This window comes from Phyllostomus hastatus, unplaced genomic scaffold (assembly GCF_019186645.2).
Source record: "Phyllostomus hastatus isolate PE091 unplaced genomic scaffold, TTU_PhHast_1.1 phas_contig_62, whole genome shotgun sequence".
Taxonomy (NCBI): domain Eukaryota; kingdom Metazoa; phylum Chordata; class Mammalia; order Chiroptera; family Phyllostomidae; genus Phyllostomus; species Phyllostomus hastatus.
The window spans coordinates 16,982,597-17,009,380 of NW_025333921.1; the positions used below are offsets into that span (position 1 = coordinate 16,982,597).

Consider the following 26,784-nt stretch of genomic DNA (forward strand, 5'->3'; position numbering starts at 1 on the left):
TTATACTGTTGCCTCTCCCAGAATGTCATAGAAATGGAGTCATACATTATGTAAAATCTGAGTGACCTTTTTTCAATCAGCATAATGTTTTTGAGTTATCTATGTTGTATGTCTGAAGGTTTTTTTAATAATCTTTTTTTTAAAATTTTACTTATTTATTTTTAGAGAGGGGAGAAGGGAAGGAGAAAGAGAGGGAAACATCAATGTGTGGTTGCACTCCCTTCGGGAACCTAGCAGGCAGCCCAGGCATGTGTCCTGACTGGGAATCGAACCAGCAACGCTTTGGTTGGCAGGCCCATGCTCAGTCCACTGAGCTACACCAGCCAGGGCTCGTATGTCTGAGTTTTTTTTAAATTGATGGGTAGTATTGTATTCTATGTTTTTGCCACACTTTTTCCATCCATTCACCAGCTGAAGGACATTGGGTTGTTTTCTGGTTTTTTTTTTTAATCTTACAAATAAAGCTATAAACATTTGTTGTGTGTGAAATTTTCATTTCATTTGTGTAAGTACCTTGGAGTGAGATTGCTGGATAGTGTTGTGAGTATATTTTTAACTTTATTAGAAATAGACAAAATGTTTTCCAAAATCGTTATATTTCCTTCTGCAAAGTATGAAAGCCCTAGTTATTCCACAACCATGACAGCACTTGGTATTTCCAGGTTTTTTTAAAGCCTTTCTAGTAAGTATGCAGTGTTACCTCATTGTTTCCATTTGCATTTTCCTAATGACTGTTGATATTGAACATCTTTTCATGTGCTTATCCACAATCCCTATATTTTCTTTGATGAAGTATATAAATAATATGCTCCTTAAAAATGTGTTCTCTCTTTTCTTATTATTTTTTCTTTTATATATATATATATATTTAAAAATATATCTTATTGATTATGCTATTACAGTTATCCCATTTTTTTTCTCCCCCTTATTTCCCTCTGCCCTGTACCCTGCTGCCCACCATCATTCTTCCACCTTAGTTCATGTCCATGAATCTAACATATAAGTTCTTTGGCTTCTCCATTTCCCATACTATTCTTAACCTTCTCCTGTCTATTTTGTACCTACCATTTATGCTTCTTCTCTACACCTTTTACCCCATTCTTCCTCCACCTCCTCCTCACTGATAACCCTCTATGTGATCTTTATTTCAGGGAATCTGTTCCTGTTCTAGTTGTTTGCTTAGTTTGTTTTGTTTTTTTTAGGTTGAGTTGTTCATAGTTGTGAGTTTGTTGTCATTTTATGGTTTGTATTTTGGATCATCATCTTTTTCTTAGATAAGTCCCTTTAACATTTGATACAATAAGGGCTTGGTGATGATGAACTCCTTTAATTTGACCTTATCTGGGAAGCACTTTATCTGCCCTTCCAATTTAAATGATAGCTTTGCTGGATAGAGTAATCTTGGATGTAGGTCTTTGCCTTTCATGACTTGAAATACTTCTTTCCAGCCCATCTTGCCTACAAGATTTCTTTTGAGATATCAGCTGATAGTCATATGGGAACTCCTTTGTAGGTAACTGTCTCCTTTTCTCTTGCTGCTTTTAAGATTCTCTCCTTCTCTTTCATCTTGGGTAATGTAATTGTGATATGCTTTGGTGTGTGCTTCCTTGGGTCCAACTTCTTTGGGACTCTCTGAGCTTCCTGGACTTCTTGGAAGTCCATTTCCTTCACAAGATTGGGGAAGTTCTTCATTATTTTTTTCAAATAAGTTTTTAATTTCTTGCTCTTCCTCTTCTTTTTGCACCCCTATGCTTCAGATGTTGGAACATTTGAAGTTGTCCCAGAGGTTCCTAAGGTTCTCCTCATAGTTTTGAATTCTTGTTTCTTCATTCTGTTCTGTTTGAATGCTTATTTCTTCCTTCTGGTTCAAACCATTGATTTGAGTCCCATTTTCCTTCCCATCACTGTTGGATCATTGTGCATTATCTTTTAACTCACTTTTCATAAGCCTTCACTTTTTCCTCTATTTTGCGACCATACTCAACCATTTCTGTGAGCAACCTGCTTACCAGTGTTTTGAACTGTACATCTGATAGGTTGGCTATCTCTTCGTTGTTTAGTTGTATTTTTTCTGGAGCTTTGATCTGTTCTTTCATTTGGGCCACTTTTTTGTTTAGGCATGCCAGTTATGTAGTAAGGGGCGGGGCCTTAGTTATTCACCATTTGGGTCCACCTGTGTTCTGGTGCTATACGTGGGGGAGGGGCACAAAAGGGAACAATGCTGCTTGCTTGGGTCTCAGCTGGCTTTCAGTTACTTTCTTTGCTACCCACAAGCAAATTGGGCCCTTCTGGTGCTGATTCCCATGTGGGTGGGTTTGTGTAGGTTCTAGGACCCTGTGGGTCTCTCCAAGGAACTTTCCTGGGAGGCTGGGGGTTTTTCCCATTGCCGCCTGAACCCCTACAGGTATTTCCAGTCAGAGGTTTTGAGGCTTTATTTCCCCCTCGCTGGAACCCAAGGTTGCTTGGTCCATCTCACTCCCTAGTTGTTCCTCCCAGTTTATCTCCATACGAATGTGGGACCACCCACTCCACCACCCATTACCTTGCCTGTCCGTGAGCCACTGCTTTGCCGTGAGTCCTCTCCGACCTGGCTGCCTGTCTCCGCCCCTCCTACCAGTCTGGATGAATGTTTCTTCTTTAACAACTTGGTTGTCAGACTTCCATTCAGTTCAGTTTCCTGGCAATCTGGTTATTTTTGGTTTTAAATTTGTTGTCCTTCTTTTGGTTGTGGGAGGAGGCACAATATATCTACCTTCACCTCCATCTTGGCCGGAAGTCCCAGAAACTGCAATCCTGGCACATTGAGATGATGCTCTGACCAACTGAGCTAACCACCCAGGACGCGTAACTAATTTTATTGTTTCTCCATCATGAATCATTTTCAATAACGCAAATAGAGTTTATTTCCACTCCTGTGCAATAGTATTCACTTTTGAGCTATTGCTAGTGCTGTGTTTAAATATATAAAATATTTTTGGTCCTCTGATCAGATGTGACATTAACTGTGTTACATACGAGAGTATATATATTTTGTTAGTAACATTCCTGAAATATTTTTTAGACAGTCTTCATATTTACCTTCTGTATCTAGGGGAGAGTGAGGAGAAGAGACTAAAAATGACTTTGGTTTTTTTCTGGCCAAGTTTCACTTGAAAAACTAACATTATAATCTACAAAAAGTGAAGGAAGTATATATTTAAGTATTTAGTTTTTGAGAGACGGGGAGGGAGAGAAATACCAATAGGTTGCCTCTTGCATGTCTCCAGTCCGGGACCTGGTCATCAACCCAGGCATGTGCCTTCACTAGGAATCTTAATGGGTGACCTTTTGGCCTGCAGAGCAACACCCAACCCTCTGAGCCATACTGGTCGAGACAGAAGAATGTATTTAATGCATATTAGTAGACATGTATCACTTAATAGTCTGTATACTTTTGATGCACTGTATTCTTATGGTCAGCACCATGAAGAATTTAATTTGATATTTTTTCAAAATGCTTGTGGTTAGTTTAGATGTGAGGAACAGTGATAAAAGAAAATCTAACAGTGACTGCGTTCTTTGTTTTGTCACAATATGCTGCCCAGCTCTAGAGTTTCCTATTTTGGAGAAGCAGAACTGGTTGATACATCTCCACTATATCCACAAGGATTATGAAGCATGCAAGGTGAGAGATTGCAATGATAGTGAACACTTTGGTGGGGCAGCTAACAGTGTCTGTCACACAATTTGTCGCAGTGTCTATCCCATTAATGTATGAGTTACTGTTTCCCCACACTTGGTGGTATTTGTTAGCTTTTTCTGTGATCATGATGCTTTAACAACATCAACAATTCAGTGGCCTCCAACAATGGATGTTTATTTTTGCTCATGGGCCTTCATACTGACTAGGGGTTGGCTGGGTTTGAATACAAGTTGTGGGTCAGGATCAGGTATGTTCCACGTGTCCTCTCATTTGAAGACCAGGCTGAAGGGGCAGTCACTCTCTGGGACTTGTTAATCACACGGTGGAGGGCAGATGTTTAACACAGCATAGTATTCCACTTTTTGATCCTCAGCTAAGTGAAAAATGGTATTTTATTTAGTTTTATTTTACAATTCTCTTATTCTGGTAAGCTTTATCACTATTTATATATTTAAAAACCATCTGTATTTCCTTTTCTCTAAACTATATCTTTATATAACATACTATATGTTACATATTTGCTGGCAAACAGTAGTATTAACATGCAAGATACATCCTTGGTATTCAGAGATTTGTAATGGTTCTGAGGTTGTAGTTTTTAATTTATACCTGTGGCATTCATACCTGTAACAATGCACAGAACTAGCAATGGTTAGTACCAGTCTGAATCTTGAAAAGTTTCTTTCTTTCTTTTTACTGTGTTATCTTCTCTTTGTGTTCCTTTTTCTTATTTGACCACTCTCTCTGTTTCCTTGTTTTGGCTTCTCTTTCTCTGCCTGTTTCTTAAGAATTGGGGCTATTCCTATGTCCTGTCCTTGACCCCTTTATCTGCTCATTGCACACATTTCCTCCTGATCTCCAGACCAATCTAACACCTAATGAATAGTTCACAGGCATTTCAAATTCATCTTTCTGTAGCTGAATTTATTTGCTTCCTTCCAAACCTATTCCTTCTCCTGCTCCCTGTCTCAAAGATAGGTACCATCATTCACCCAGCTGTCTGTGTCAGAATCCTCTGACCCACTTTCCCTGATATAATACAGATAATCATCAAATTCTGGAGATCCTTCTCTTACTGTCTCCTGAAATTGTCCCCTTTCCCCCACCCTCCATGCCTTAGTTAATCCCGTTTATTTTAATTTAAATTACCACTAATTCTTATATCAACCTTGCCTCTAATTTTGCCCCCTGTCTAAAAATGTTTTTTATTTAATAAAGCAAATAGAATCAGGTTACTTACTGCTTAAAACTTATCATTATTTCCCCATTACTCTCAGCCTTTTAGCATAGCATTTGAAGCCTTTCTCTCTCTGAGTCTCCTAGCTACCCCAGCTTCTCCACCCCCTGCCAACACAGGATTTAAAACTGGTGACTCTGGAAAGCTTTACCTGATTTTCCGAGTTAGAATCAGGAGCTTGACCTCTGAGCTCCCCCAGCACCTGCAGCTGAGCCCATCATGGTAGAAAGGCAGAGCCTGTGTTTTGCTCATCAGAGAGCCCCTAGCATCTACAACAGTGCTTGGGCATCCTTTCGTCTTTTTCTTAGCTTGACTAGATAGATTCTAGATAAAGGTTGGCAACTTTTCCTGCAGTGGGCCAGATGGTAAATATTTTAGGTTTTGCAGGCCACAGGAACTCTCTGTGTCATAAGCTTATTATTCCTTTATTTTATTTTTTACATCTTCACCTGAGGGTATGCTTTATTGATTTTAAAGAGAGAGAGGAAAAGAGAGAGAGGGAGAAACATTGACGTGAGAGAGAAACATCAATTGATTGTCTCCCGCATGTGCCCTGACTGGGGATCAAACCCACAACCTAGGTTTGTGTCCTGACTAGGGATCGAACCCTTAGCCTTTTGATGCACAGGATGATGCTCCAACTAACTGAGCCACCCAGTCAGGGCTTATTGTTTTATAATAAGCCTTTAAAACTATGAAAACTACTTCTAGCTTGAGAGCTGTACAAAAGTAGGTTCTGCGGGCTAGGTTTGGCCCATGGGCTATTGTTCACCAACCCCTGTATCTAGAATAAATTATCATAACAAGAGAGTTGAGACTTTAAAAAAATAGGAATGAACTACTTTATTAGTAACTATTAGTATCTGGATTCTTACATCTTTTCCTTGCCCATATCTGCCTTTTCTTAAAAACACTTGAAGACACTTAACCATTCCTGAGAAGTATTTTTCTTTCTTTTTCAGGCTGTTATCAAAGAACAGCTTCGGGAGACCCAGGGGTTGTGTGAATATGCTCTCTATGTCCAAGGTAAGACATACTGTAGATCCTTCTTTTCTTCTTGCTAGAGGAATGCACACGTTGCCTTGCATCTGGAAAAAGATCAAACAACTTATGAAATGCTTAAATTCAAGTAAGTGTGATATGAAGGTCTTTTGCAGTATTGTTTTTGAAATCAGAACATAAAATTCTTGTGCTAGATTTGACCTCAGAAATGATTGATTTGTTTAAATAAAATTGTTACCATACTTCACCCATTTTCTAGTTTCTGGTTGGTGTTTTTCAGAATGGATATTAAGGTCCCTTTGTCATACAGCAGTTTCAGGCCCAGAAGAGGCTTTTGAAAGGGCTCCTTATAGTCAGGCTAAAAGTGATGAGGAAAAGCTTGAGGATTTTTAGTAAAGTAAGTCAGGAAGAAGCCTAGAGATATACAGGATAAAGCAGAGACACCTTATTTAAAAAGGTTTTAGCTTGGCTGCACCTCCACTCTGGGCAGGCACCCCATAGCCGCCAAGGTAATTTCTCCTGATGATGCAAATTCCTGATTCCCATTTCCCACATCCATTTCCCACTGAGGTCTTCCAGCCGACAGGAGCAACATCTGAAGCTGATGGGCAAAAGCAATGGTGGCTAGCAGCTGGAGAGGGCCACATCTGGGCCTTTTGCTGCCACTCCCACTGCCTCCTAGTTGTTCAAAACCAGGCAGTTTGCAAAGGTGTAGCTGGAGCCTGCAGGAAGTGGAAGTGAAGATCTAAGTAGCTTCTGTTAAAATAGAACTGCATGTTACCTAAAGGAAGGAAACTGAAGTGACTGTATTTAAGATTGTAATAGGACTCTGGAACATCATTTTCCATTAAACCTCTTCTTCAAGGTGCAATGGCCTATGAAACTTTAGAGCAGTATCAGAAAGCTCTGGGGATTATAAAACAGTGTTTTGCAAATGGACTATAGAATCCAGAAAGCAAATGACAGTATTAACAGGAGTACAAGAATTTTAATGGGTCTGGATGAACTGAGCTGGTGGGAAAGCTGTTACCCATTCCTTCTGTGCTCACTTCCATGCAACTGCAAGCTTGGCAGCCTGTGGCGAAGATGCCCCCAGATCAAGTGGGAGATTCCTGGAGCCATCATCATCAGCTGGGCATCACAAATGAAAAAACATTTAAAATGTTTACTTAAACAGGGAAATCAATGTGTAAATGTTTACTTAAACAGGGAAATCAATGTGTAAAGGACCAAAATTATAAAGATGTCCTTGGTAAATAACGTAAATGCTTAAAGAGTCACAATAAGGAATATGCCATTTATACAAACAGACTTGAAGCTGTGCCACTTTGAAGAGGCAAAGCAAGATTGTGACTGGGTGCTTCAGATAACAGGAATGCAAAAGCATGCTGTGGACATGCTCTTGCTCATAAAGGTCAAGAATTATCAGAAAAGTTTAAATGATCTCAATAAAATTCTCCTAGTAGACTCAAGCATTGTTGAGTCAAAGGTGGAAATGGCAACCAGATTCCTTGTATTAAGGACAATAGGCATCATTCAATAAGGAAATGGAGAGAAGGAAAATTGAGGTTCAAGAGGTGAACGAAGGTCATGAAGAGCCCAATAGGACCTCTGAGGAAGTCCCTACTGGCTGTCTTGCATCTGAGAAGGGGGGTGATACAAGCAATGGGCCACTAGAGTACTATGAAAAACTATTGTCTGCCAAGCCTAACAATGCCAGTGAAGTTGGTCAGCTTATAAACCCTGTCAGTACTAGGAAAGGTAAGCCATTGCACGTCTTTTGGCCCACATTGAAAGATTTGCCGATGTTACCCAGTAACAAACTTGAAGAGGATGTATTCCTCCTTCCCCTTCAGTCTCTGAAAGATAATCTTACTGCCAGATATTTAAATATCTTCTCCCTTCTCTTTTAAGCTTGACCATATTTATTCCCTTAATGAAAATGAAAAGTGAAGAACTCATCATACTGAAAGCTCTTTGGTTAACTGGGTCAAAGTAAAGGTATTTCTTACAATAAAACATACAGGTGTCCAAAAAAGAGAGAGAGAAAGGTTTTAGAATTGTTTCAACCCACCCGAAGTCATATGTGGTTGTATTAAAGATACAACTATCCAAAGAATTTATTATAATTCCCCACCTCCACTTCTTTAATTTTCCACTTCTTTAATTTTTCTGATACCAGGTGCCATTCTTCCCAGAACGTGATTTTCTTTTCTTTGTTTTGTTCCTTGGCAGCATTGATATTTCGCCTGGAAGGAAATATCCAGGACTCCCTAGAACTCTTTCAGACGTGTGCTGTTCTCAGCCCTCAGTGTGCTGATAACCTCAAGCAGGTGGCCAGATCTCTGTGAGTAAGGGCAGCCTGTGGACCCCGGGGCACTCACAGAAAACAGTGTGATGAGCATTCTCAGGCAGAGGCTGCTTCTGGCTGCCTCGTCAGCCTGATACCTAGAGGAAGAGATCTCTAAAGATACACTTGAAGAGTGTAGGTTTAACTTTAAAATTTGACAAAATAATTCATATAGAGAAATTAAATATTTCAAACACTGTATTGTTCTAGTTTGACAGGGGAACACTGATACTGGTTATATAAACAGTGACATTTTGTGCCCTCAGGCCCCTGATCTTATTGCCAACCATGGTAATTTTCTCATGCAACACTTAGCATAATACTCTATTGAAACTCTGTAGGTTTTTAGTGTTTGTTAGTGGATGCCCTGAAGTTTTCTGAATTCAAGCGACTTCCAAAGTCTAAGCCATTAGGTACACTAATATCTTTACTACACTAGTAAAGTGTTCCAGTAAAGTAGTAAAAGTGTTCTGTGGGGTTCCCGTCATTACTTTCTTACCTATGTTGTGATTTATACCTGCTCTGTCTTTGCATAGAGCCCATTTTTCCTCAGTGTCTCCAGAACCATTATCCAATATCGGGGACAGAGACTTAGGCTTGGGAGGGCAGGCCGTGTCCCTCATAGACGTTGGTGGTAAATGATGTCAACTCTTGCTTAACATGCTATATAAAATATTTAGCTTTTTACTTTTTTGGTCTACATTTGTAGTACACTGTGGAAAGTAAATTATAGAAGACCCACTAATATTGGTGTAGGATGGGACCAAGGCCCTGGGACCACTACCAGTGTAGTCCCTAGCAAGAAAGTTCTGCTCTTGCTGCACGGCAGCCTCACTGGCCAAGCCAGCATAACGAGCTCTAGGGAGAGGCTTCCAGAACTCTGTGCTGGATGGACTCTGAGTCAGATGTGGGACTAGAGGGGTTAGGGTTAGAAAAGCTTTGAGTTAATAATTATGGAAAATGTAGCCTTGACCAAATGGTTCAGTTGGTCAGCGTGTCATCCTATACAATGTATAGTATATGCCAGAAGTTTGCAGGTTCGATCCCTGGTCAGGGCATATACCTAAGTTGTGGGTTTGATCCCTGGTAGGGGCGCGTGTAGGAGGCAGCTGATCAATGTTTGTTCCTCACATCGTTTCTCTCTTTCTAAAATCAATAAAAACATACCCTCAGGTGAGGATTTTAAAAGTTATTATGGAAAATGCATTTCTTCCACAGATTTCTTTTGGGAAAACATAAAGCTGCCACTGAAGTATATAACGAAGCAGCTAAACTTAACCAGAAAGATTGGGTAAGTAGGAAACTAAGTTCTTTGTTATTAGTAACATGTTAATAGTTTATCTGTTTATCTGTTTATCTGTTTATCATATGGCTGTCTTTTGTTGTTATTAAATTCTTACATGCCCCCAAATGTCTTTCTATTCATACTAGCTTGGCAATTTAGCTAGGTATAAGATCGAAAGTCATGTGTCTGTTTAACTTAGTAGACCCTGCTGCATGGTTTTCTGGCAGTGAGTGCTGCTACTGAGCAGTTTGCTATTATTCTGATTCCTTTTGATAACCTCACTTTCTTTCTGGGGGCATTCTCCTTTCTCTAAGCTATCTTAAATTAAGGGAGGTTTTTTTTTTTAAGATTTTAAATTTTTGTTTAAATTTTTAGAGAGAGGGAAAAGGAATGGGAAAGAGAGAGAAAGAAACTTTGATTGGTTGTCTCTCGTACATACCCCAATCGGGCACAAACCTGCAACCCAGGCCCGTGCTCTGACCAGGAATCAAACCAGTGACCTTTCACATTATGGAATGATGCCCAACCAACTGAGCCACACTGGTCAGGGTTAAATGTAGGGAGGTTTAATAAAGGGAATTCGGGAGATTCTGTAAAAGTCAAGGTTAGGAAATACAAGTTGGTCTTGAAGTGATCTAGAATGGAAAACTGTCAGCAACCAGGGTAGCTACTCTGCATTTGTTTCATTTTGTCTTTTTGTAGATCAGCATTTGGCAAACATTTTTTTGTGAAGGGCCAGCTAGTCAATATTTTAAGCTTTGTGACTTCATATAGTCTCTGTTGCAACTACTGAACTCTGAAGTTCTAGTGTGAAAGAGTTATAGACAATGCCAATAAAACTTTATTTACAAAAAAAGGCAGAGACAGATTTGGTCTGTGATTGTCAGTTTGCTCACCTCTGCTGTGTGCATCTGCAGACTTACTCCAAATACAGATATTCCATCATAGTGCCTTGCAGATGGTGCTATCAGTCCCCAAGTTCACATCATCTAGTGAATTCTTAGATTCCTAGGAAAGGGAATCTAACAGACACATAGATGTGTCCATATCTCTATGGTGAGGCAGGGGCTGTGGGTAGTCTTCTGAAATGAGAGCACGAAGGATGTGGGCAGTGGGCATCTCTTAGAGAGGAAAAGTATGGGGATGGGCTGGGTATGTACCACACAGCCCCTAAGGTACCACACAGATCCAAAACCTTCTGTTTGTTCTACTTTTATCTCTTTTAATCTGTGGGTTTTTTTAATATTAAGGAACCCATGTTTTAGTATTAAATATATTTTGAGTATGAAATATCATAAAAAACTAACTGTAGTGCATAATGTAAAGTTTAAACTTTGCTAAACAATAACAATCTCTAGGTGTTTGTTTTTTTCACTCTAATATGTACTGTGGAACCTAAGCCGGATCTTTTCTTTTGTGTGTAGGAGATCTGTCATAACCTAGGAGTTTGCTACATTTATCTGAAACAGTTCAACAAGGTAATTTATAGAAATGTTGGGGGCAGTGCAGCAGTTGTCTGGTGATTTCACTGAGGGTACATTTGTTACAAAGGTGCCATTGCTACTGTGTATTATTCCTTGTGCTTGCAGAGACTTTGGGAAGTAAAAAGTGCCACATGCATTTGTCCCCATTTTCTTATTTGTTATTTTCCACCTTTTAAAAAAAGAAAATTTTATTTGCTTATTTTTAGAGAAATGGGAGGGGAGGGAGAAAGAGAGGGAGAGAAACATCAATGTGTGGAGGGATACATCAACCAGTTGCCTCTGACATGCCCCCAACCAGGGACCCAGCCCACAACCCAGACAGGTGCCCTGACTGGGAATCAAACCAGTGACCCTTTGGTTTGCAGGCCAACACAGTCCACTGAGCCACACCAGCCAGAACTTTTATCCACCCCTTTCCCCCTCTGCTTTTAACAAGAAAATGAGACATTCTAGAAATATGAGGGAATGGTACTCTAATTGCTTTGTCCTCTCTTTTTCTCTAACCCCAGTTTAATTTTCCAGTATAGAAACAAGTGCTCAATAAAACTTAGATATTAAAAAGTATAAGAAGAGACCATGTGAGCTCTCTTGTGCTCTGACAGCAACTGGTTTTAGCTTTTAGGTCATTAGAGATGAATTTTAAGTTATAAGTGGGTATGATTTCTAAAGAGTTTCAGTTTTTAAGGTTATTTTCCATGTGAGAATTTATATTTCATTGTGATTAAGCTGTAGGCTGTACAGCTTTATATAAGATAAAACATTTGAGCTTACCTTGGTACTCAGATATGAGAAAAAAATGTATGTATCCTAACTGAGGGGGAGACTAAATTACTGAGAGCTCTGAAAGTTAATGATAGTGGGGTTGTCCAGAATTTCCTTCATGAAGCTTCTACTGTGATTCTGGAGTGACTGAGAAATTTTATTCTCTTCTCTCCAGTGCCAGTGGGACTGAGAATCTGAGTTAGTTAATATCCATTTGACAGTATTTAATCTATCCCTCAGGAGTTGAAAAAAAAATCTGTACACCAGCAGTTGAGATGTGAGAATAACTTTTACTCTTCTGAAATATATAATAAATGACTAATATATATGAATTTAAAAATATATATTTAGTGTGTCGGGTTTTTGGGAAGATCTTACAGTGTTTTATACTTGGTTAGGAGATTGTTCTCTTCAGAGGATAATCTAAGCAAGTACATTTCTGTTAACACGATTATTCTGAGCTAAGGAAGAGGCGGAATTGGCCTTTGGTCAGACCTGTAAAGAGAATGAGATTATATTTAGATTTTACTGTAAAGCTAACTGTAAGGTTTTTTAGACCCCGCCGAGGAAATAAACAGCCAATTAGCCATGGAAACAGGCAGATGAGCTTTATTTTGGAAGTTTGTGCTCCCCGGCGAGGTTTCCTCTGCCTGGAGAAAGGGCTAAGAAAAGATGGCAGGAGAAGGGAAAGGGTGGGAGTTTTATATGGCTTGACTTCTTGAGGGAGCCAAGGATTGGTTCTCGGTGAACAAAGAAGCAACATATCATTAGTGGTTCCTGGTCTGACATCAGTCACCTCTTCTGGGTTAGAGTTCAGTCATCATATTACTTGTAGTCCAAACGGTGGCCATATTTGTAGTCCAAAATGCTAATTGTAACTAGGTTCCCAATTGTCCTACCCCGCCCATCCTGACACTAACAGCAAACATAATACTTGACATTTATGCAAATACTCACTGGATCAGTGAGCGACTGGATCAGTGAGTGCCTAGCTGGGCAGCTCTGCTCTACAAGGTCAGTCAGGGATCCAGGCCCCCTCTTTATTGACCTATCATTCCTCAGGTTGTTGTCTTCCCCTGCATGGTTCCCCTACATGACTGTCTACAAGAAGGATATAAGTTCTTTCAGAGCAGGGAGTTTGTTTGTTAGCTCTAGTATAGCAAGCACCTAGAACAACAGGCACTCAGTGAATACATGTTGAGTGAGTAAATGAGAACAATCCATTGATTTATCAAAATATTAGTGAGGAAAATTAGAGGTCCACTCTGGGAAAGGTTGGTCACTGGTGCAGCTGGGCAGCACTGTATACTGTACTATGATGTCCCTTTTGACTTGCGAAGTGTGAGTCATGGGTATGATTAGCAAGAAGCAAGAAACAGGAAACACTCAAAAAAGTTAATCATCTTGTATAAACTCTTCCAAGTGGCTCCAGAGGCAGATACTCCATGTTTCCAGCTACAGTTTTGGTATGTGGTGTTGTTTTGGGGCATTGAGGGCTCTGTTTTGAAATGTGACATTCCTACGTTAGTACAGCAGGAGCTCTGTTCTCACCCTTAGGCACTCCCTTTTCATGGCAGTGATTCGGTTCTCTTTATCTCATCAACCTTGTTAGGCACGAGACCAGTTGCACCATGCCCTACATCTTAACAGGCATGACCTGACTTACATAATGCTGGGGAAGATTCACTTGCTGGAGGGAAACTTGGACAAAGCCGTCGAAATTTACAAGAAAGCTGTGGAGTAAGTGTGTCTGATTCCTTTAGAGCAAGGAACAACTTTAAAAAAAATGGGAGCAGGTATATGAACTCCCGAACCTAAGACAGAATATGTAACTGATAACTAGTTGTATGAATTATAGTAAATGTTAAGCTATGGTTAAGAGCTCCCAATGGCTTAAATAATGAAGACTTGTATTTCTTTCTCACTTATTAATATGGCTGGTTTAGCCTAGCTGGGCAGCTCTGCTCTACAAGGTCAGTCAGGGATCCAGGCCCCCTCTTTATTGACCTATCATTCCTCAGGTTGTTGTCTTCCCCTGCATGGTTGAAACCGACTTGCTATAGCATCCATGTTCCAGGTTGTGGTGGGGGAGGTGGTACAGGAGACTAAGTACTGAATAAACAGCTAATAGTGTTTCAAATGGCCCAGAAGTTGCACACAGCATTCCTGCTCTCATTCCTCGGTTCGAATTTAGTGAGGTGGCCGCAATCAGCTACAAGGGAAGTGGGCACATGTGCTTGAGAGGAGGATGGATTATTAGCATGAGACCAATACCTTGTTGTTTTTTTTTTAAAACAGCATTAGAGGAGACCAAACCCCTATTAATGATGGAACTGACTTTCCCAGGATGGCGTTCCATCTTCCCTCTCTAGAAACACATGCTATCTTGCCTTTTCTGTGTAGGGTCTTATCTCAAGTAGGATAGTTGTAGCAAAGTGCTTTAGTGTCTCGTTTGTTCAGTCACTTAACAGGATGCCTGGTCACAGAGTCTACTATTTCTGGTAATTAGGCTATGAACTAAACTTCCTTTGTTAAATTAATTTGTTAATCACCTTTGTCTTCTACCATAGTTGTAATGTCATAACTTTTCTGGTTATATCAGTCACAATACAGCTTTCTGAATTTTATTCATAATTTGTGTCTAAAAAGATATAAAAATCCTTTGGTTTGTTAACTTACAAGAGAGACTTTTGTTATCAAGAGGATAAATTTATGTGGATAAGTAGGAAGGAGCCCTCACCTGTGACCCCTACCTTTTAAAAGATTAACTCACATAAGTGTGAAGGGTGATATTCATCCAGAGGCTGGTAGAGGACTTAAGTCACAAAAATTTTCAAGGCAAAAAGTGGGCAGCTGAGCATATGGAGAATTGAGCATACTGAGCATACTGAGCATACTGAGCATACTGAGAATTTGGAGACCCACAGCTTAGAGATGGCAGTTATGTTTTGGTGGGGGGATGGACGCCACCAGAATCATGGGAGTTACTTAGTTTGGGGAAAGAGGTGATCAGAATGGATATTTACTATAGCACAGGTGAAGGGCAAATAGTTGAACTGAGTAAGCTCTGTTTAGCCGGCTCAGGCCTCCCTGTCAGGGGCTGTGGCCCATCTGATCTGGTCTTCCCATAAGTAACCAGAGCCCTGTGTCATTCCTTAGAAGCATGAGACATTGTTCCTTGCTTTTGGCATTTTTACTGTTGAAACTGTCTGATGATCCTATAGCCAGATCAGCTCAGCGTTGCTTTGATTTTGTAACAAAGATAAATATCAGTAAGGTATAAATACCAGTGTTTACTCCCCAAATCCAGTAGCTAATTCTTTCCTAGAGCTGATATGTCTTCTTTCTTTTGTTCAATATGGCTATTTATTATGGCCTTTTGTTTAATGTGGAGGGCAGAGTATTAGAACCTTGGGATCCTAAATTACAGAGAAAATTATTCAGACTACCACTGTGAGTAGAGTGAGAACAGAAAAAAATCCTACCTGAAGAGAACTGGCTAAAACTATGTGTGTTCCAGACTGACTCAGTTAATAAAGCATTGTTTTTTAATTCTATCAGTGTATTGAAGACAATCACACAAAATATTCCATAGGCTCTTTCTTAGGACTTTGACCCTAAGAAAAGGTCCTGAAAGGGAGTCTGGATTCTAAACCCCATTTCTTTCTCATTCAGCAGCCCTTCCTGTAGCCAGGGTTGGGATGACCTATGGTTGAAGGCAGTTCCCCGGGCACCTGGGACACTTTCTGTGGCATGTGGGGCATGCAGTAGAGTCTCTCAGATGCCACACACATGGGCATGTTACTGTGCGTGTGCCTCAGTGTCTCATCCATATGTTTCCCTCTGAGTGTCTCTGTATTGATCTTTGTGTTGCAGATTCTCACCAGAAAATACAGAACTTCTCACAACTTTAGGATTACTGTACTTACAGGTAAGGAGAACTCTTTACTCTTTCATGCACTGATGTTAGAAATGCTTTTGGATTATGTATATTGTGGTTTCCTTGCATTTTGATTAACACATTTCACTAAAGCTCGTATGAAGCACATGAACCTTATATGTTAAAGGAATTAACTTAGTTTTCTGCACTCAAATCAGAACTGCAATTACAACTTTTATTTTTTTATTTTTTAAAAATATATTTTATTGATTATGCTATTACAGTTGTCCCATTACCCCCCTCATTCCCCTCCACCCTGCACACCCTCTCCCACCCACATTCCCCTCTTCAGTTCATGTCCATGTGTCATAAGTTCTTTAGCTTCTACATTTCCCATACTATTCTTGCCCTCCCTCTATTTTCTCCCTACCGTCTATGCTACTTATTCTCTGTACCTTTCCCCTTCTCTCCTCCTCCCACTCCCCTGTTGATAACCCTCCATATGATCTCCCTTTCTGTGGTTCTGTTCCTGTTCTAGTTCTTTGCTTAGTTTGTTTTGCCTTTGTTTTAGGTATGGTTGTTAATAACTGTGGGTTTGCTGTCTTTTTACTGTTCATATTTTTTATCTTCTTTTTCTTAGATAAGTCCCTTTAACATTCCATAAAATAAGGGCTTGGTGATGATGAACTCCTTTAACTTGACCTTATCTGAGAAGCACTTTATCTGCCCTTCCATTCTAAATGAAAGCTTTGCTGGATAGAGCAATCTGGGATGTAGGTCCTTGCCTTTCATGACTTGGAATACTTCTTTCCAGCCCCTTCTTGCCTGCAAGGTTTCTTTTGAGAAATCAGCTGTCAGTCTCATGGGAACTCCTTTGTAGGTTACTGTCTCCTTATCTCTTGCTGCCTCTAGGATTCTCTCTTTCATTTTTACCTTGGCTAATGTAACTATGATGTGCCTTGGTGTGTTCCTCCTTGGGTCCAACTCCTTTGGGACTCTCTGAGCTTCCTGGACTTCCTGGAAGTCTATTTCCTTTGCCAGATTGGGGAAGTTCTCCTTTATTATTTGTTCAGATAACTTTTCCACTTGTTGCTCTTCCTGTTCTCCTTCTGGTACTCCTATAATTTGGATGTTGGAACATTTAAAGATATTCTGGAGGTTCCTAAGCTTCTCCTCATTTTTTTGAATTCTTATTTCTCCATTCTTTTCTGTTTGGTTGTTTCTTTCTTCCTTCTGGTCCATTCCATTGATTTGAGTCCCAGTTTCCTTCCCATCACTATTGGTTCCCTGTGCATTTTCCTTCATTTCACTTAGGGTAGCCTTCATTTTTTCATCTAATTTGTGACCAAAATCAACCAATTCTGTGAGCATCTTGATCACCAGTACTTTGAACTGTGCATCCGATAGGTTGGCTATCTCTCAGACACTTAAAAGTACTGGCTGTGGGGGCTTTCATTCTGCTTGAGCCATCCCCCGCCCCTTTGGTCTGGTCGCACCTGTTACGCATGAGAGGCGGAGCCTTAGGTGTTCACCAGTTCAGGGCAACCCAGTGGCTGGGTTGTGAAGCTGTCTGTGGGGGCGGAGTCTGAGAAGGAACAATGGCGCTTGCTCCGCTCTCCTTGACCTCAGTCCCTTCCACCACTCCCCCCAAGCAAACTGGGCCCCTCTGGTGCCAATTCCCATGTGCATGGGCTTGTGTACTCTGCAGGACTTTCCAAGGACCTCTCCTGTGAGGCTGGGAGTCTCTCCCTTCGCCTCAACCCCCACAGGTGTTTTCAGTCAATGTCCCGAGGCTCTATTTCCCAGCGCTGGGATCCTGGGTTGCGCGCAGTGCCTTGCTTCACAATTCCTGCCTCCCTGGGTCTGCCAGCTGCCACTTGCGTGCTCAGGGTCCACCCGCTGTGGTCTTGCAAGCCCCGGATGCCTTATGTGCCCGGTCCTAATGCTCTCTGCTCTGCAACCACGCCTGGCTACCTGACTCGACCCCTCCTACCTATCTGGATGAACAGGTCTATTTTAACTCCTTGGTTGTCTGACTTCCATACAGTTCAATTTTCTGTCAGTTCTGGTTGTTATTTTGTTTCTAAATTGTTGTCCCTATCTTGGTGTGCGAGGAGGCACAGTGTGTCTACCTATGCCTCCATCTTAGTCGGAAGTTCTGCAATTACAACTTTTAAAGGGAAGAACATATGTAAGAAATAACTGTCTGGTCATGGGAACTGTCATTTTGTTGTGGGGGACTGTCATTTTGTGATACAAGTTAGCACCGTCTGGGCTTTGGAGCTGAGGCTATTTCTATTGTTCCTTCTTCCCAGCCAGGTCCTATGGGAGAGAGAAGGCAAAACATTGTCTAGAATAAGAAATCAGTCTCCTCTCCTCTCCACTTTCCTGAGTGTGAATGAAGTTATTTTAGCTCCATCAGTTCCTCTTAGCAGTCTGAGAACTGGGGCCGAGGTGTCCGAGAGGGGCTTCTACCCATCCCATTCCCCCATTTACTCCCCTAGTTCCCTGCTCAGCTGATCTTGCTTCCAGCTCTGCCCCTTTGGTAGCCTTTCTGTCTGTTTCCTCTTTCTTTAAAAGGAATTGGAGTTTAACCCTGGACCTTCCTGCTTTGTCTTAGGAGGTTGGCCTCAGGGGAGATGAAGCTAATCAGCCTATTTCCTGCCTAGAGACATTAGTGTGCAGCAGCACTAGTGTGACAGAGGTGGTTCCTGGCAAATAGATACTTTAATATTATCAGGTGACAAATGTAGTTCTATCTGGTATCTGTAGCTCTCTTTTCATCAACAGAACTCAGGAAAGTCAGGATGCTTCAGGGTATGTTTGGCCAGACTCCTTAACTCTCATCTCCCCGCTGATAAAATTCTCTGATTTGCTTTTTCTTCAAGCTTGGCATTTACCAGAAGGCATTTGAATACCTTGGAAATGCACTGACTTACGACCCTACCAACTACAAGGTACCACAGGCTATCACACCCCAGAGCCTCTCACATATGATGGTCCCACTGCTCTTAGAGACGACCTGGCCCGGGAAAGCATTTTGAATACCTGAGAAATTACCTTTTGCTTAGAAAAATTATAAATGTGGATCTTCTTATTTGAAAATATTGTAAAGTGTTGGTGGTCTGTTTCTTATTTTTCAAAAGAGCACATTTGTGCCCTGGCCAGTACCTCAGTAGGTTGGAGTGTCATCCCAAATACGCCAAGGTTGGGGGTCGACTCCCTGTCAGGGCACATACAGGAAGCAACCAATGAAGGCATAAATAAGTGGCACGACAGATCGATGTTTCTCTCTCTCAAATCAATAAATACATTTGTGCCCTGGGTAGTGTGGCTCAGTGGATTGAGCGCCAGCCTGCAAGCCAAGGGGTTGCCAGTTTGATCCCCAGTCAGGGTACGTGCCTGCGTTGTGGGCCAGGTCTGCAGTAGGGAGTGTGCAAGGGGAAACCAATCTGTATTTCTCTCCTTCTCTTTCTCCCTCCTTTTCCTTATAAAGAAATAAGTAAATAAATAAATAAATAAAATCTTTTTTTTAAAAGAGCATATTTGTTAGGCCTGTGTCTTGTGCAGAAAGTGACGTTGTAGTGCTGGTAAAGTTTTATGTACTGTATGTAGGAAATTAGCACAACTTCCAAAACTGCTGTCAGAAATAACTTCTGGTGAAATGACTTCCAGATTCTTAATGAATTTGCAATTAGAACTCTTGTCCAGATGTGTCTTTAGGGATGAGAAGATCATCAACTGGATGAATATCACTGAGGGAGATGCAGCAAACAGGCTGTGAAGGATACAGACTCATCCTGTCTCAGATTTGTATTAGCCTGACTCCCATCGGCTCCCCACCTGACAGCTGGACTGAGGAGGCCTACAGCTGAGCCACCCTTTGTCCTGTGGCAGAAGGAGCCATACCTTAAGTGGCAAAGAAAGGAGTATTTGAGTTGTCTGGAGCAGCACTTGGTGCACGGGGGCTGTGGGGAACAGATTAAGGCAGTATTTACTTAAAGGGCTCTGAGGCTCAGAAATACTGACTTGTCTCAAGGTGAGAAGTAGGAAACAAATGAGCTGGGTAAAGTTAGTGATATTTTATCTTTTCTTTTTCTGTACTGTTCCAAAAAGAGCCACAGTGTGGGGTGCAGGGACATTTCTCATTATCATTTATCTCAATAGCTTGAATACATTAAACCGTATTTTGCCGTGTATAATGTGCATGCATGTTTTTGTGTACATTATACATGGGATTATTATACCCATCGTATGTAATCATTATATCCATGTATAATGTGCATCCTTATTCTTCCCTTAAAAATTTGGGCAAAAAAGTGCATATCATACACAGCAAAATACGGTATTATGTCCCTGGAACTTTTCAAGTCATGTTATGCAGAGTATCAACACCCAGGAAGGCCCCCTCACTGCCACAGCCTTTTGGGAATGACTGAATCATCAGCCGTGCGTGTCCTGTGTTTTCAGGCCATTTTGGCAGCAGGCAGCATGATGCAGACCCATGGAGACTTTGATGTTGCCCTCACCAAATACAGAATTGTAGCTTGTGCTGTTCCAGAAAGTCCTCCACTCTGGAATAACATTGGAATGTGTTTCTTTGGCAAGAAGAAATACGTAGCAGTGAGTGTCTTCTTGCCTTCCTTTTTTGTGTTCATGCATGCCATTAGTGGATCTGCCCAGCATGCCCCACCCTCATTGAATGCCTCTCTCTCCTACAGGCTATCAGCTGCCTGAAACGAGCCAACTACTTGGCACCCTTTGATTGGAAGATTCTCTATAATCTGGGCCTTGTGCACTTGACCATGCAGCAGTATGCATCAGCTTTCCATTTTCTCAGTGCAGCCATCAACTTCCAGCCGAAGATGGCGGAGCTCTACATGCTCTTGGCTGGTAAGAGACAAGTGGAGAACCCTCTCCACAATCTGTAATTAGGGGAAAATGAATTAGTGTCATTGGATGCCAGTGGCTAAATGTCCCATAGAAGCCATTCCCTTGCAGATTCCATAGTGAAACCAGAAAAGCTGGGGTTCGTGCTGCCTGTCACCTACCAGACCCAATGAGCAGAGACAGGGATTGAGTCTTTATGGGAGCTTTATTCAGATGGCTGGGGATCTGAGAAGATAGTGGGTTTGCGCCCTAACAGACCATCTTACCTTCCTTTTCAAGCTAGCCTTTAAAAGGTGGGAAAAGTGTAGGTAAGGGATTAGGGACTCAGGAAAGAGGTTAATCAGATAAAAGCTGCAGTCCCGCAATTTCCCTAATATCCTTTCATCCACTGACCCATCATTTTCTTTTCCTGTGTCCTGGGCAATTTTCTTTATCTGTGTCCTGGGCTGCAGACTGTCTCTCCCTGGAACACAGTGGCTTGGGTACCACCTTGGCTGCTGATGGTCTCCCCTGGAGCACAAAGGCCAGTCGCTTGTGGTCTCCTGGAGTCAGGGTGGGCCGTACTGCAGTTCCTGAGACAGTAGCTTTTCACATGCATTAACTACTAGGCTTACTAACTATTACCTAAAACTAAAATTTTCGCACTCTTGAATCCCCCCAACAATAGGAATGTGGATTACAGTGCTAGAGCTTGGAGAACAATGAAGAAAATGACAAAGTGCTAGGTTGCTTCTACCTTGGGGGAATTTCCCTCAGAGACCAGCAGGTTAAATCATGATCACCCTTAGTTTATCTTTTACCAAATGTTTTCCCTCAGCTTGACAATTCATCTATATATATAAGTTCCAGATTTCATCAAATGTAAGATATATATCTTACAGGGTTGGTGAGGGGATTACATGATTAAATAACTAGTGAACACTAACTATTGGTTTTATTGTTAGCAACTATAATACAAAAGTATTGACTGAATTATTCTTTCTAGGGGATAGTTTTCCATATACTGAACTTACTAAATGTAAGCCCAAAAGCAGTTTGCGTGTTTTCATTGACACTGGTCTTCTGGTGCTTTTGGGGGGGCATTATTGTGGGGTTCTTATTTATAAGAGAAAGGTTGCAAAAGCAAATTGAGTGATGTTTATTTGGGGGTTGTCTAAGTGCAAAGCTAGCCTCGTTGTAATAGAGACAGGAATGTAAACAAATTGCCTTAGTCACAGAGTAGAGAGGGCTTTCACACTGTTCTCGAAGATAAGCTGGAATTTAGTCACATGAGGACCCTGCCATTAGCAGGGAGCAGTGTTACAGAAGGGAGTGGGGAGGTGAGTCAGGAACATTTGGAGGTCACATGACGGAGGGCCACAGTGTAGTGCAAGGACTTTAGACTTTATCCTTGAGGCCATGCTCTTCCAGCTCTATTCCGGGATCTCCCCTGCAGTGTCTTCCAGAAGTGCGTGCACATTGGTGGGGAGGGGATGTGCACAGGGCTTCCAGAGCAGCTGTGTCACTGTTTTATAGGTGAGGCTTCCAGAAGATACTGATTAAAAAGGTGAGAGTGACCTGGCACTAAACGGAGTTTAAATATCATGGTCACAGATGATTGAGGATCCGTGAGGATTCTTAAGTGGGATAGTGACATGTTCAGATTTGTTTGTAAGTCAGTGAGAAAGCTGGCAGCATGGTGGCAGGTGGATGGAGGCAGAGGAGGACACTGCCACAGCCTGAGACAATTTGTGTAATGTCATAAAAAGAAACTGTAAAAAAATGGGATTCAGAGAACTTGGGGACTGAGTGATTGAGTAGAAGGTGGTGTCGAGAGCTGAGCGGGCCAAGGAGCAGTTAAATTTGCGGTTGAATGAACTATGGTCTTGAAATACTCCTTTTTCTTTCTAAGCTGGGCTTTCTAGCTGCAGTTCTGTTTTATTTTTTTATTTTTGTTGTTGTTGTTGTTTTTGTTGTTGTTGCAGTGGCTCTGACCAATCTCGAAGATACTGAGAATGCCAAGAGAGTCTACGCAGAAGCAGTCCATTTGGATAAGTAAGCTGCTGCGCAGGAAATGGTATTGGGGAGGGCTAGAGTCTCCAAGGCCACGAGGTGGCGCCAGATGCTTGCTGTCCATGGCCTCTGTGCACAAGGCCTAAGTGTGGATGTGATGCTAAGCTTGCAGTGGCTCAGCAGGAGCTGACACTGGCACTTTCTGAGAAAGTGTTTCTAGCCTCAAGCTTAGTAGCCAGGAGGCCAGAGAAAATCAGCTGGCAGTGGACTTGGACTGCTGATGCATACCCTCGGGCTAGCTGGAATATGAGATGTGACTCTGGGCTTAGTTAAATCTTTGACTCTCTTGGGAGTTATTCCACTGGCATCAGCCAGGCAGCAGGGTAGAGACCCCTTCTTCAACCCACCTTGGTGGTCTCTGCTAAGGATGGCCCAATTGGCTCTTGTTTCTTTAAGGCAAGCTGTGTACTATGTAAGCGTTTCTAGCTTGATTGGATGGTTAGTACATTGGGACTTTACAATAATCATGTTTAGAAATATACTAACAGTACTTTCTGTTTTGAAGTCTTCCTTTAATTGTCACTGACTGCCTTACCATGAGTTGGCATGGTGCATGGTGCAGGTAATTACCTGCTTTCCTTGTTGGGCAATTATTCCTTGATTTTTCCCCACAAGTCCACACACCATGGGTGTTTCTACCTTGCTGCACAATGGAGAAATCTCTACTTATAATCAGTTTTATTTTGTTTTTGTGTCATGAGGATCTCCAAATGACCATTTGTTGCAAACCCTAAGCTCCATCGAATTCCTGTCCGGTTGCCGCAGGTGTAACCCTTTAGTGAACCTCAATTACGCTGTGCTGCTGTACAATCAGGGCCAGAAGAGGGACGCCCTGGCCCAGTATCAGGAGATGGAGAAGAAAGTCAACCTACTCAAGGAGAGCAGCTCTCTGGAATTTGACTCTGAGGTATGTCTTTTATTAGCTCCTAGGAGTTATAAGCAAGCTGTCAGGAAACTTTTGAATCAAGCCCAAATAATCCAAATATAACCTATTATAAACTCATGTTTGTTTTGGCTTTGGTGTTCCTGGCAGCATGAATTATTCAACTAGTAACAGCCAGAGAAAACCTTCCCTGGAGGAAAGTAGTAAGGGGAAATTCAGGCTTACTGAATCTGTTATTGATAATACAACTCATCTGAGTTGAGGCCTATATCTTATTGCAGCTTCCTCCCACTTCTCCTGTAGGAAAGGTGCGGCTGAGCCCAATAACACACCAAACTTGAATTGTTGTTTGAGATCCTAGATGGACTTCCTTGCCATCCACTAAGGGCAGCCTGTGTTTCCTTCTGTTTGAGAAAGATTTCCTTGCAATAAGTACTTCTTCCCTCAAATGCTAGTACCAGTAGTCAGTATTTTGACTAAAACCCCCCTGGGAGGAAGTTCTAAGAAGAGGTGGGTGGGCTTGTCTCTGCTGGTCACACCTTGATTCTTTATTTCTTCCCATGTGGGTACAAGATGGTGGAGGTGGCTCAGAAGTTGGGAGCTGCTCTCCATGTTGGGGAGGCACTGGTCTGGACTAAACCAGCTAAAGATCCCAAATCACAGCACCGGACCACTTCAGCCAGCAAAGCTGCCTGTTTCCAGCAGCCCCTGGGCTCTAATCAAGCTCTAGGACAGGCCATGTCTTCAGCAGCTGCATACAGGAAGCTCCCCTCAGGTAGGAGGTCACCCGGCAACTTGACGACTTCATGGGTACAGCCACGTGTGCCAGCAGAGGTTACTGCTTTGAGTGAAGCCTGCACTTTTCAGACTTAGAGCATGTCCAGTGTAATGTTGTCTCCAAGGGGGGAAGCCACAGGGTGGCCAAATTGGCTCTTCTACAAGGCAAGTTGTGTATTAGCTAATAGTTACTGGCTCAGTTGGATGGTTCGTACACTGGGACTTTACAAGTTTAGAGACATATCACAGTATTTTTGGTTATGTAGTCTTGCCTCAATCCTCACTGACTTATTGTGAGTTGGCATGGTGCAGGTAATTAAAGATTTCTATTAGTGAGTCATTGAAGGCAAACTCAACTGTTGCTTTATTTCTTCAGTTATGACATAACTTCATCGCTGCAAAGCTATACCACAGTCCCACTGGTCCCAGGATATATGGGGTTTCTTGAAATTTAACAGTGAAAATAATGATTTCTTTTGGAATTATGGAACTGAGAACTCTGGCCACCATCTGCTCCTCTGGAACCAGAGCCCACTGTAGAAGCACATCCATCCAACTGAAGCACCAGCACAAATAAGAAAAAAAAGGAGTAGGAAGACTCCAGAGTAAGGGTTTTTCTGGCGAGGATATACCAGATTAAGAAAGGTCACAAGACACAAATAGAGTGGGGGCCAGCACATTTCTTGGGCACCACAGAACAAGGGGTATGTAGTGACTACCATGAGGAGCCTGAAGCCTTGACTGCCCCCCACTGGCCCTATCACCCAGGAAATAAAGCGAAACCATCCCAGACAGGTCCTTTAAGAATCGAGAGCAAGGCTTATGGCTCTACATATGTGGCTTCAAGAGTCAGCAGAATACCTGATGCTCTTTGCTTTTGCAAGGACGTTTACCTCCTGGCTGACCCCTTCCTTTGTTGGAGGAAAGTTGGAGACAGATCTTTGCTCTTAGCCTCATCATGATGAAGCCTTGGCTTAGCTGAGGTGATCCTCAGGCTGTGGGGCCTGTCAGTCCCCAAGACAAACACAAATCTTGCGCTTATAATTTAGCTCTACTGGTCTTAATTTTTTTAAAAAAATGGTGATGAAAAAAGCTCTGTAAATGGAAGCCTAGCTTGTTGAGTATCCTAGCTGCACTTGTCCAAGGGAATCCAGAACAAGTCCCTGTATCTTGCTCTTGAGAGAGATCAGAGTGTAATGCCAGATCATGTCAGGATGACAAGAAGTAGAAGGAAAGGACTGCTCTGGTGTCATTACCAAGGATTAAAAAGTAAAAGGAAGAACTTAACCAAGATTTTTTTTTTTTTTAGAGAGAGGAGAAGGGAGGGAGAAAGAAGAGAGAAACATCAACGTGTGAGAGAAACATTAATCGGTTGCCTCCTGCACAAGCTGTGACCAAGGACTGAACCCACAACCCAAGCATGTGTCCTGACCAGGAATCAAACTGGCAACCTTTTGCTTTGTGGGATGAAGCCCAGCCAACAGAGCCACACCAGTCAGGGCTTAACCAAGGAATTTTAAGACAATCAATGATACCACTGATGAAATGCTATCAATATACTATCTATACATCTTTTTTAGAATAAAGATTATGTATCATCATCCCTTTGGGAAAGTTGTTACTCAGGTATAAAAATAAGAGATCACAATAAAAACTTTTTAAAAGAAGCTATGATCATAGTTTTCCCTTACCTATTTTGAAACAGAATTTGAAACTGGAGAAGGAACCTCATGCCAAGTTCCTACTTGGTGCCAGCCCAGTCTCTGCTGCAACCCTGATGGATGGTACATCAGCAATTTGCTTCAGGGCCAGTCCCCATTTTGTACTTTAATCACCATAATTTGAAGGTGGACTGACCTATTACTACATCAAACTGTTTGGAGTTCTTTATATTATGACTGGGTCTATTTTAACATTGAAGTAGCAGCTACCTGAGCAGAAAACTCAGTAGTCCTCATATCAGAAATAAATAGTAAGGTAACAGAAGCGATGCCCTTGTCCATGCAGCTGGTATGTGGTAGAACTGGGATTTGTACCCTGAGCAACTGAGAAAACTCATTTCTATATCACTGTGGAGTCTGGTATGTTTGTGACTGAAAAGGTCTTGGTGATATTTAAAGTGTAAAATAAGACAGACGGAGAGGAGGAAGGAGGTGTGAGAGATTTAGGAGGTAAAATCAGCACAAACTGGGGCCTGATTGAGAATAGCAGATAACAGACTAGGATGGATACCTGCTGCTGGGGAGAGTTCCACAAATCAGAGAAAAGGAACATTGTGGGACTGGGGTTGAGTGTTGTGGAGTCTAGTTCTACATGTTTATCTTTGAGGCATCCAAATGCTCACGGCCATTAAACACTTGTACAGCTAGATTTCAGGTGTGAGATCTAGTTGAAGATCAAGGTTCAGGAGTAGTTTGAATTTGGGTGATAGCTGAAACCATAGATTTGAAAGGAGTCACCCAAGGAAAGCTAGGAATAAGAATGGGAGACCAAAAATGGA

General features: G+C 41.8%; 1 protein-coding gene across 6 annotated transcripts in view; it reads left to right on the plus strand.

The window, feature by feature from the left end:
• BBS4 (Bardet-Biedl syndrome 4) overlaps window positions 1-25,653 on the plus strand; it is a 48,093-nt gene extending 22,440 nt beyond the window's left edge. For 4 of the 6 annotated variants that reach the window (XM_045848696.1, XM_045848699.1, XM_045848698.1 and 1 more), the window contains 14 exons: window positions 3,585-3,664; window positions 5,882-5,945; window positions 8,157-8,268; window positions 9,490-9,562; window positions 10,981-11,034; window positions 13,415-13,542; window positions 15,679-15,733; window positions 18,571-18,639; window positions 20,153-20,305; window positions 20,404-20,575; window positions 22,537-22,606; window positions 23,390-23,531; window positions 24,081-24,282; window positions 25,594-25,653. In XM_045848696.1, the coding sequence (XP_045704652.1) occupies window positions 3,585-3,664; window positions 5,882-5,945; window positions 8,157-8,268; window positions 9,490-9,562; window positions 10,981-11,034; window positions 13,415-13,542; window positions 15,679-15,733; window positions 18,571-18,639; window positions 20,153-20,305; window positions 20,404-20,575; window positions 22,537-22,606; window positions 23,390-23,531; window positions 24,081-24,282; window positions 25,594-25,640 (1,421 nt within the window). In that variant the 3' untranslated portion in view covers window positions 25,641-25,653. Of the gene's footprint in view, window positions 1-3,584; window positions 3,665-5,881; window positions 5,946-8,156; window positions 8,269-9,489; window positions 9,563-10,980; window positions 11,035-13,414; window positions 13,543-15,678; window positions 15,734-18,570; window positions 18,640-20,152; window positions 20,306-20,403; window positions 20,576-22,536; window positions 22,607-23,325; window positions 23,532-24,080; window positions 24,283-25,593 lie in introns of those variants that run through there. The other 2 variants (XM_045848700.1, XM_045848701.1) reach the window with 2 other exon arrangements.
• The last annotated feature ends 1,131 nt before the right edge of the window (window positions 25,654-26,784 follow it).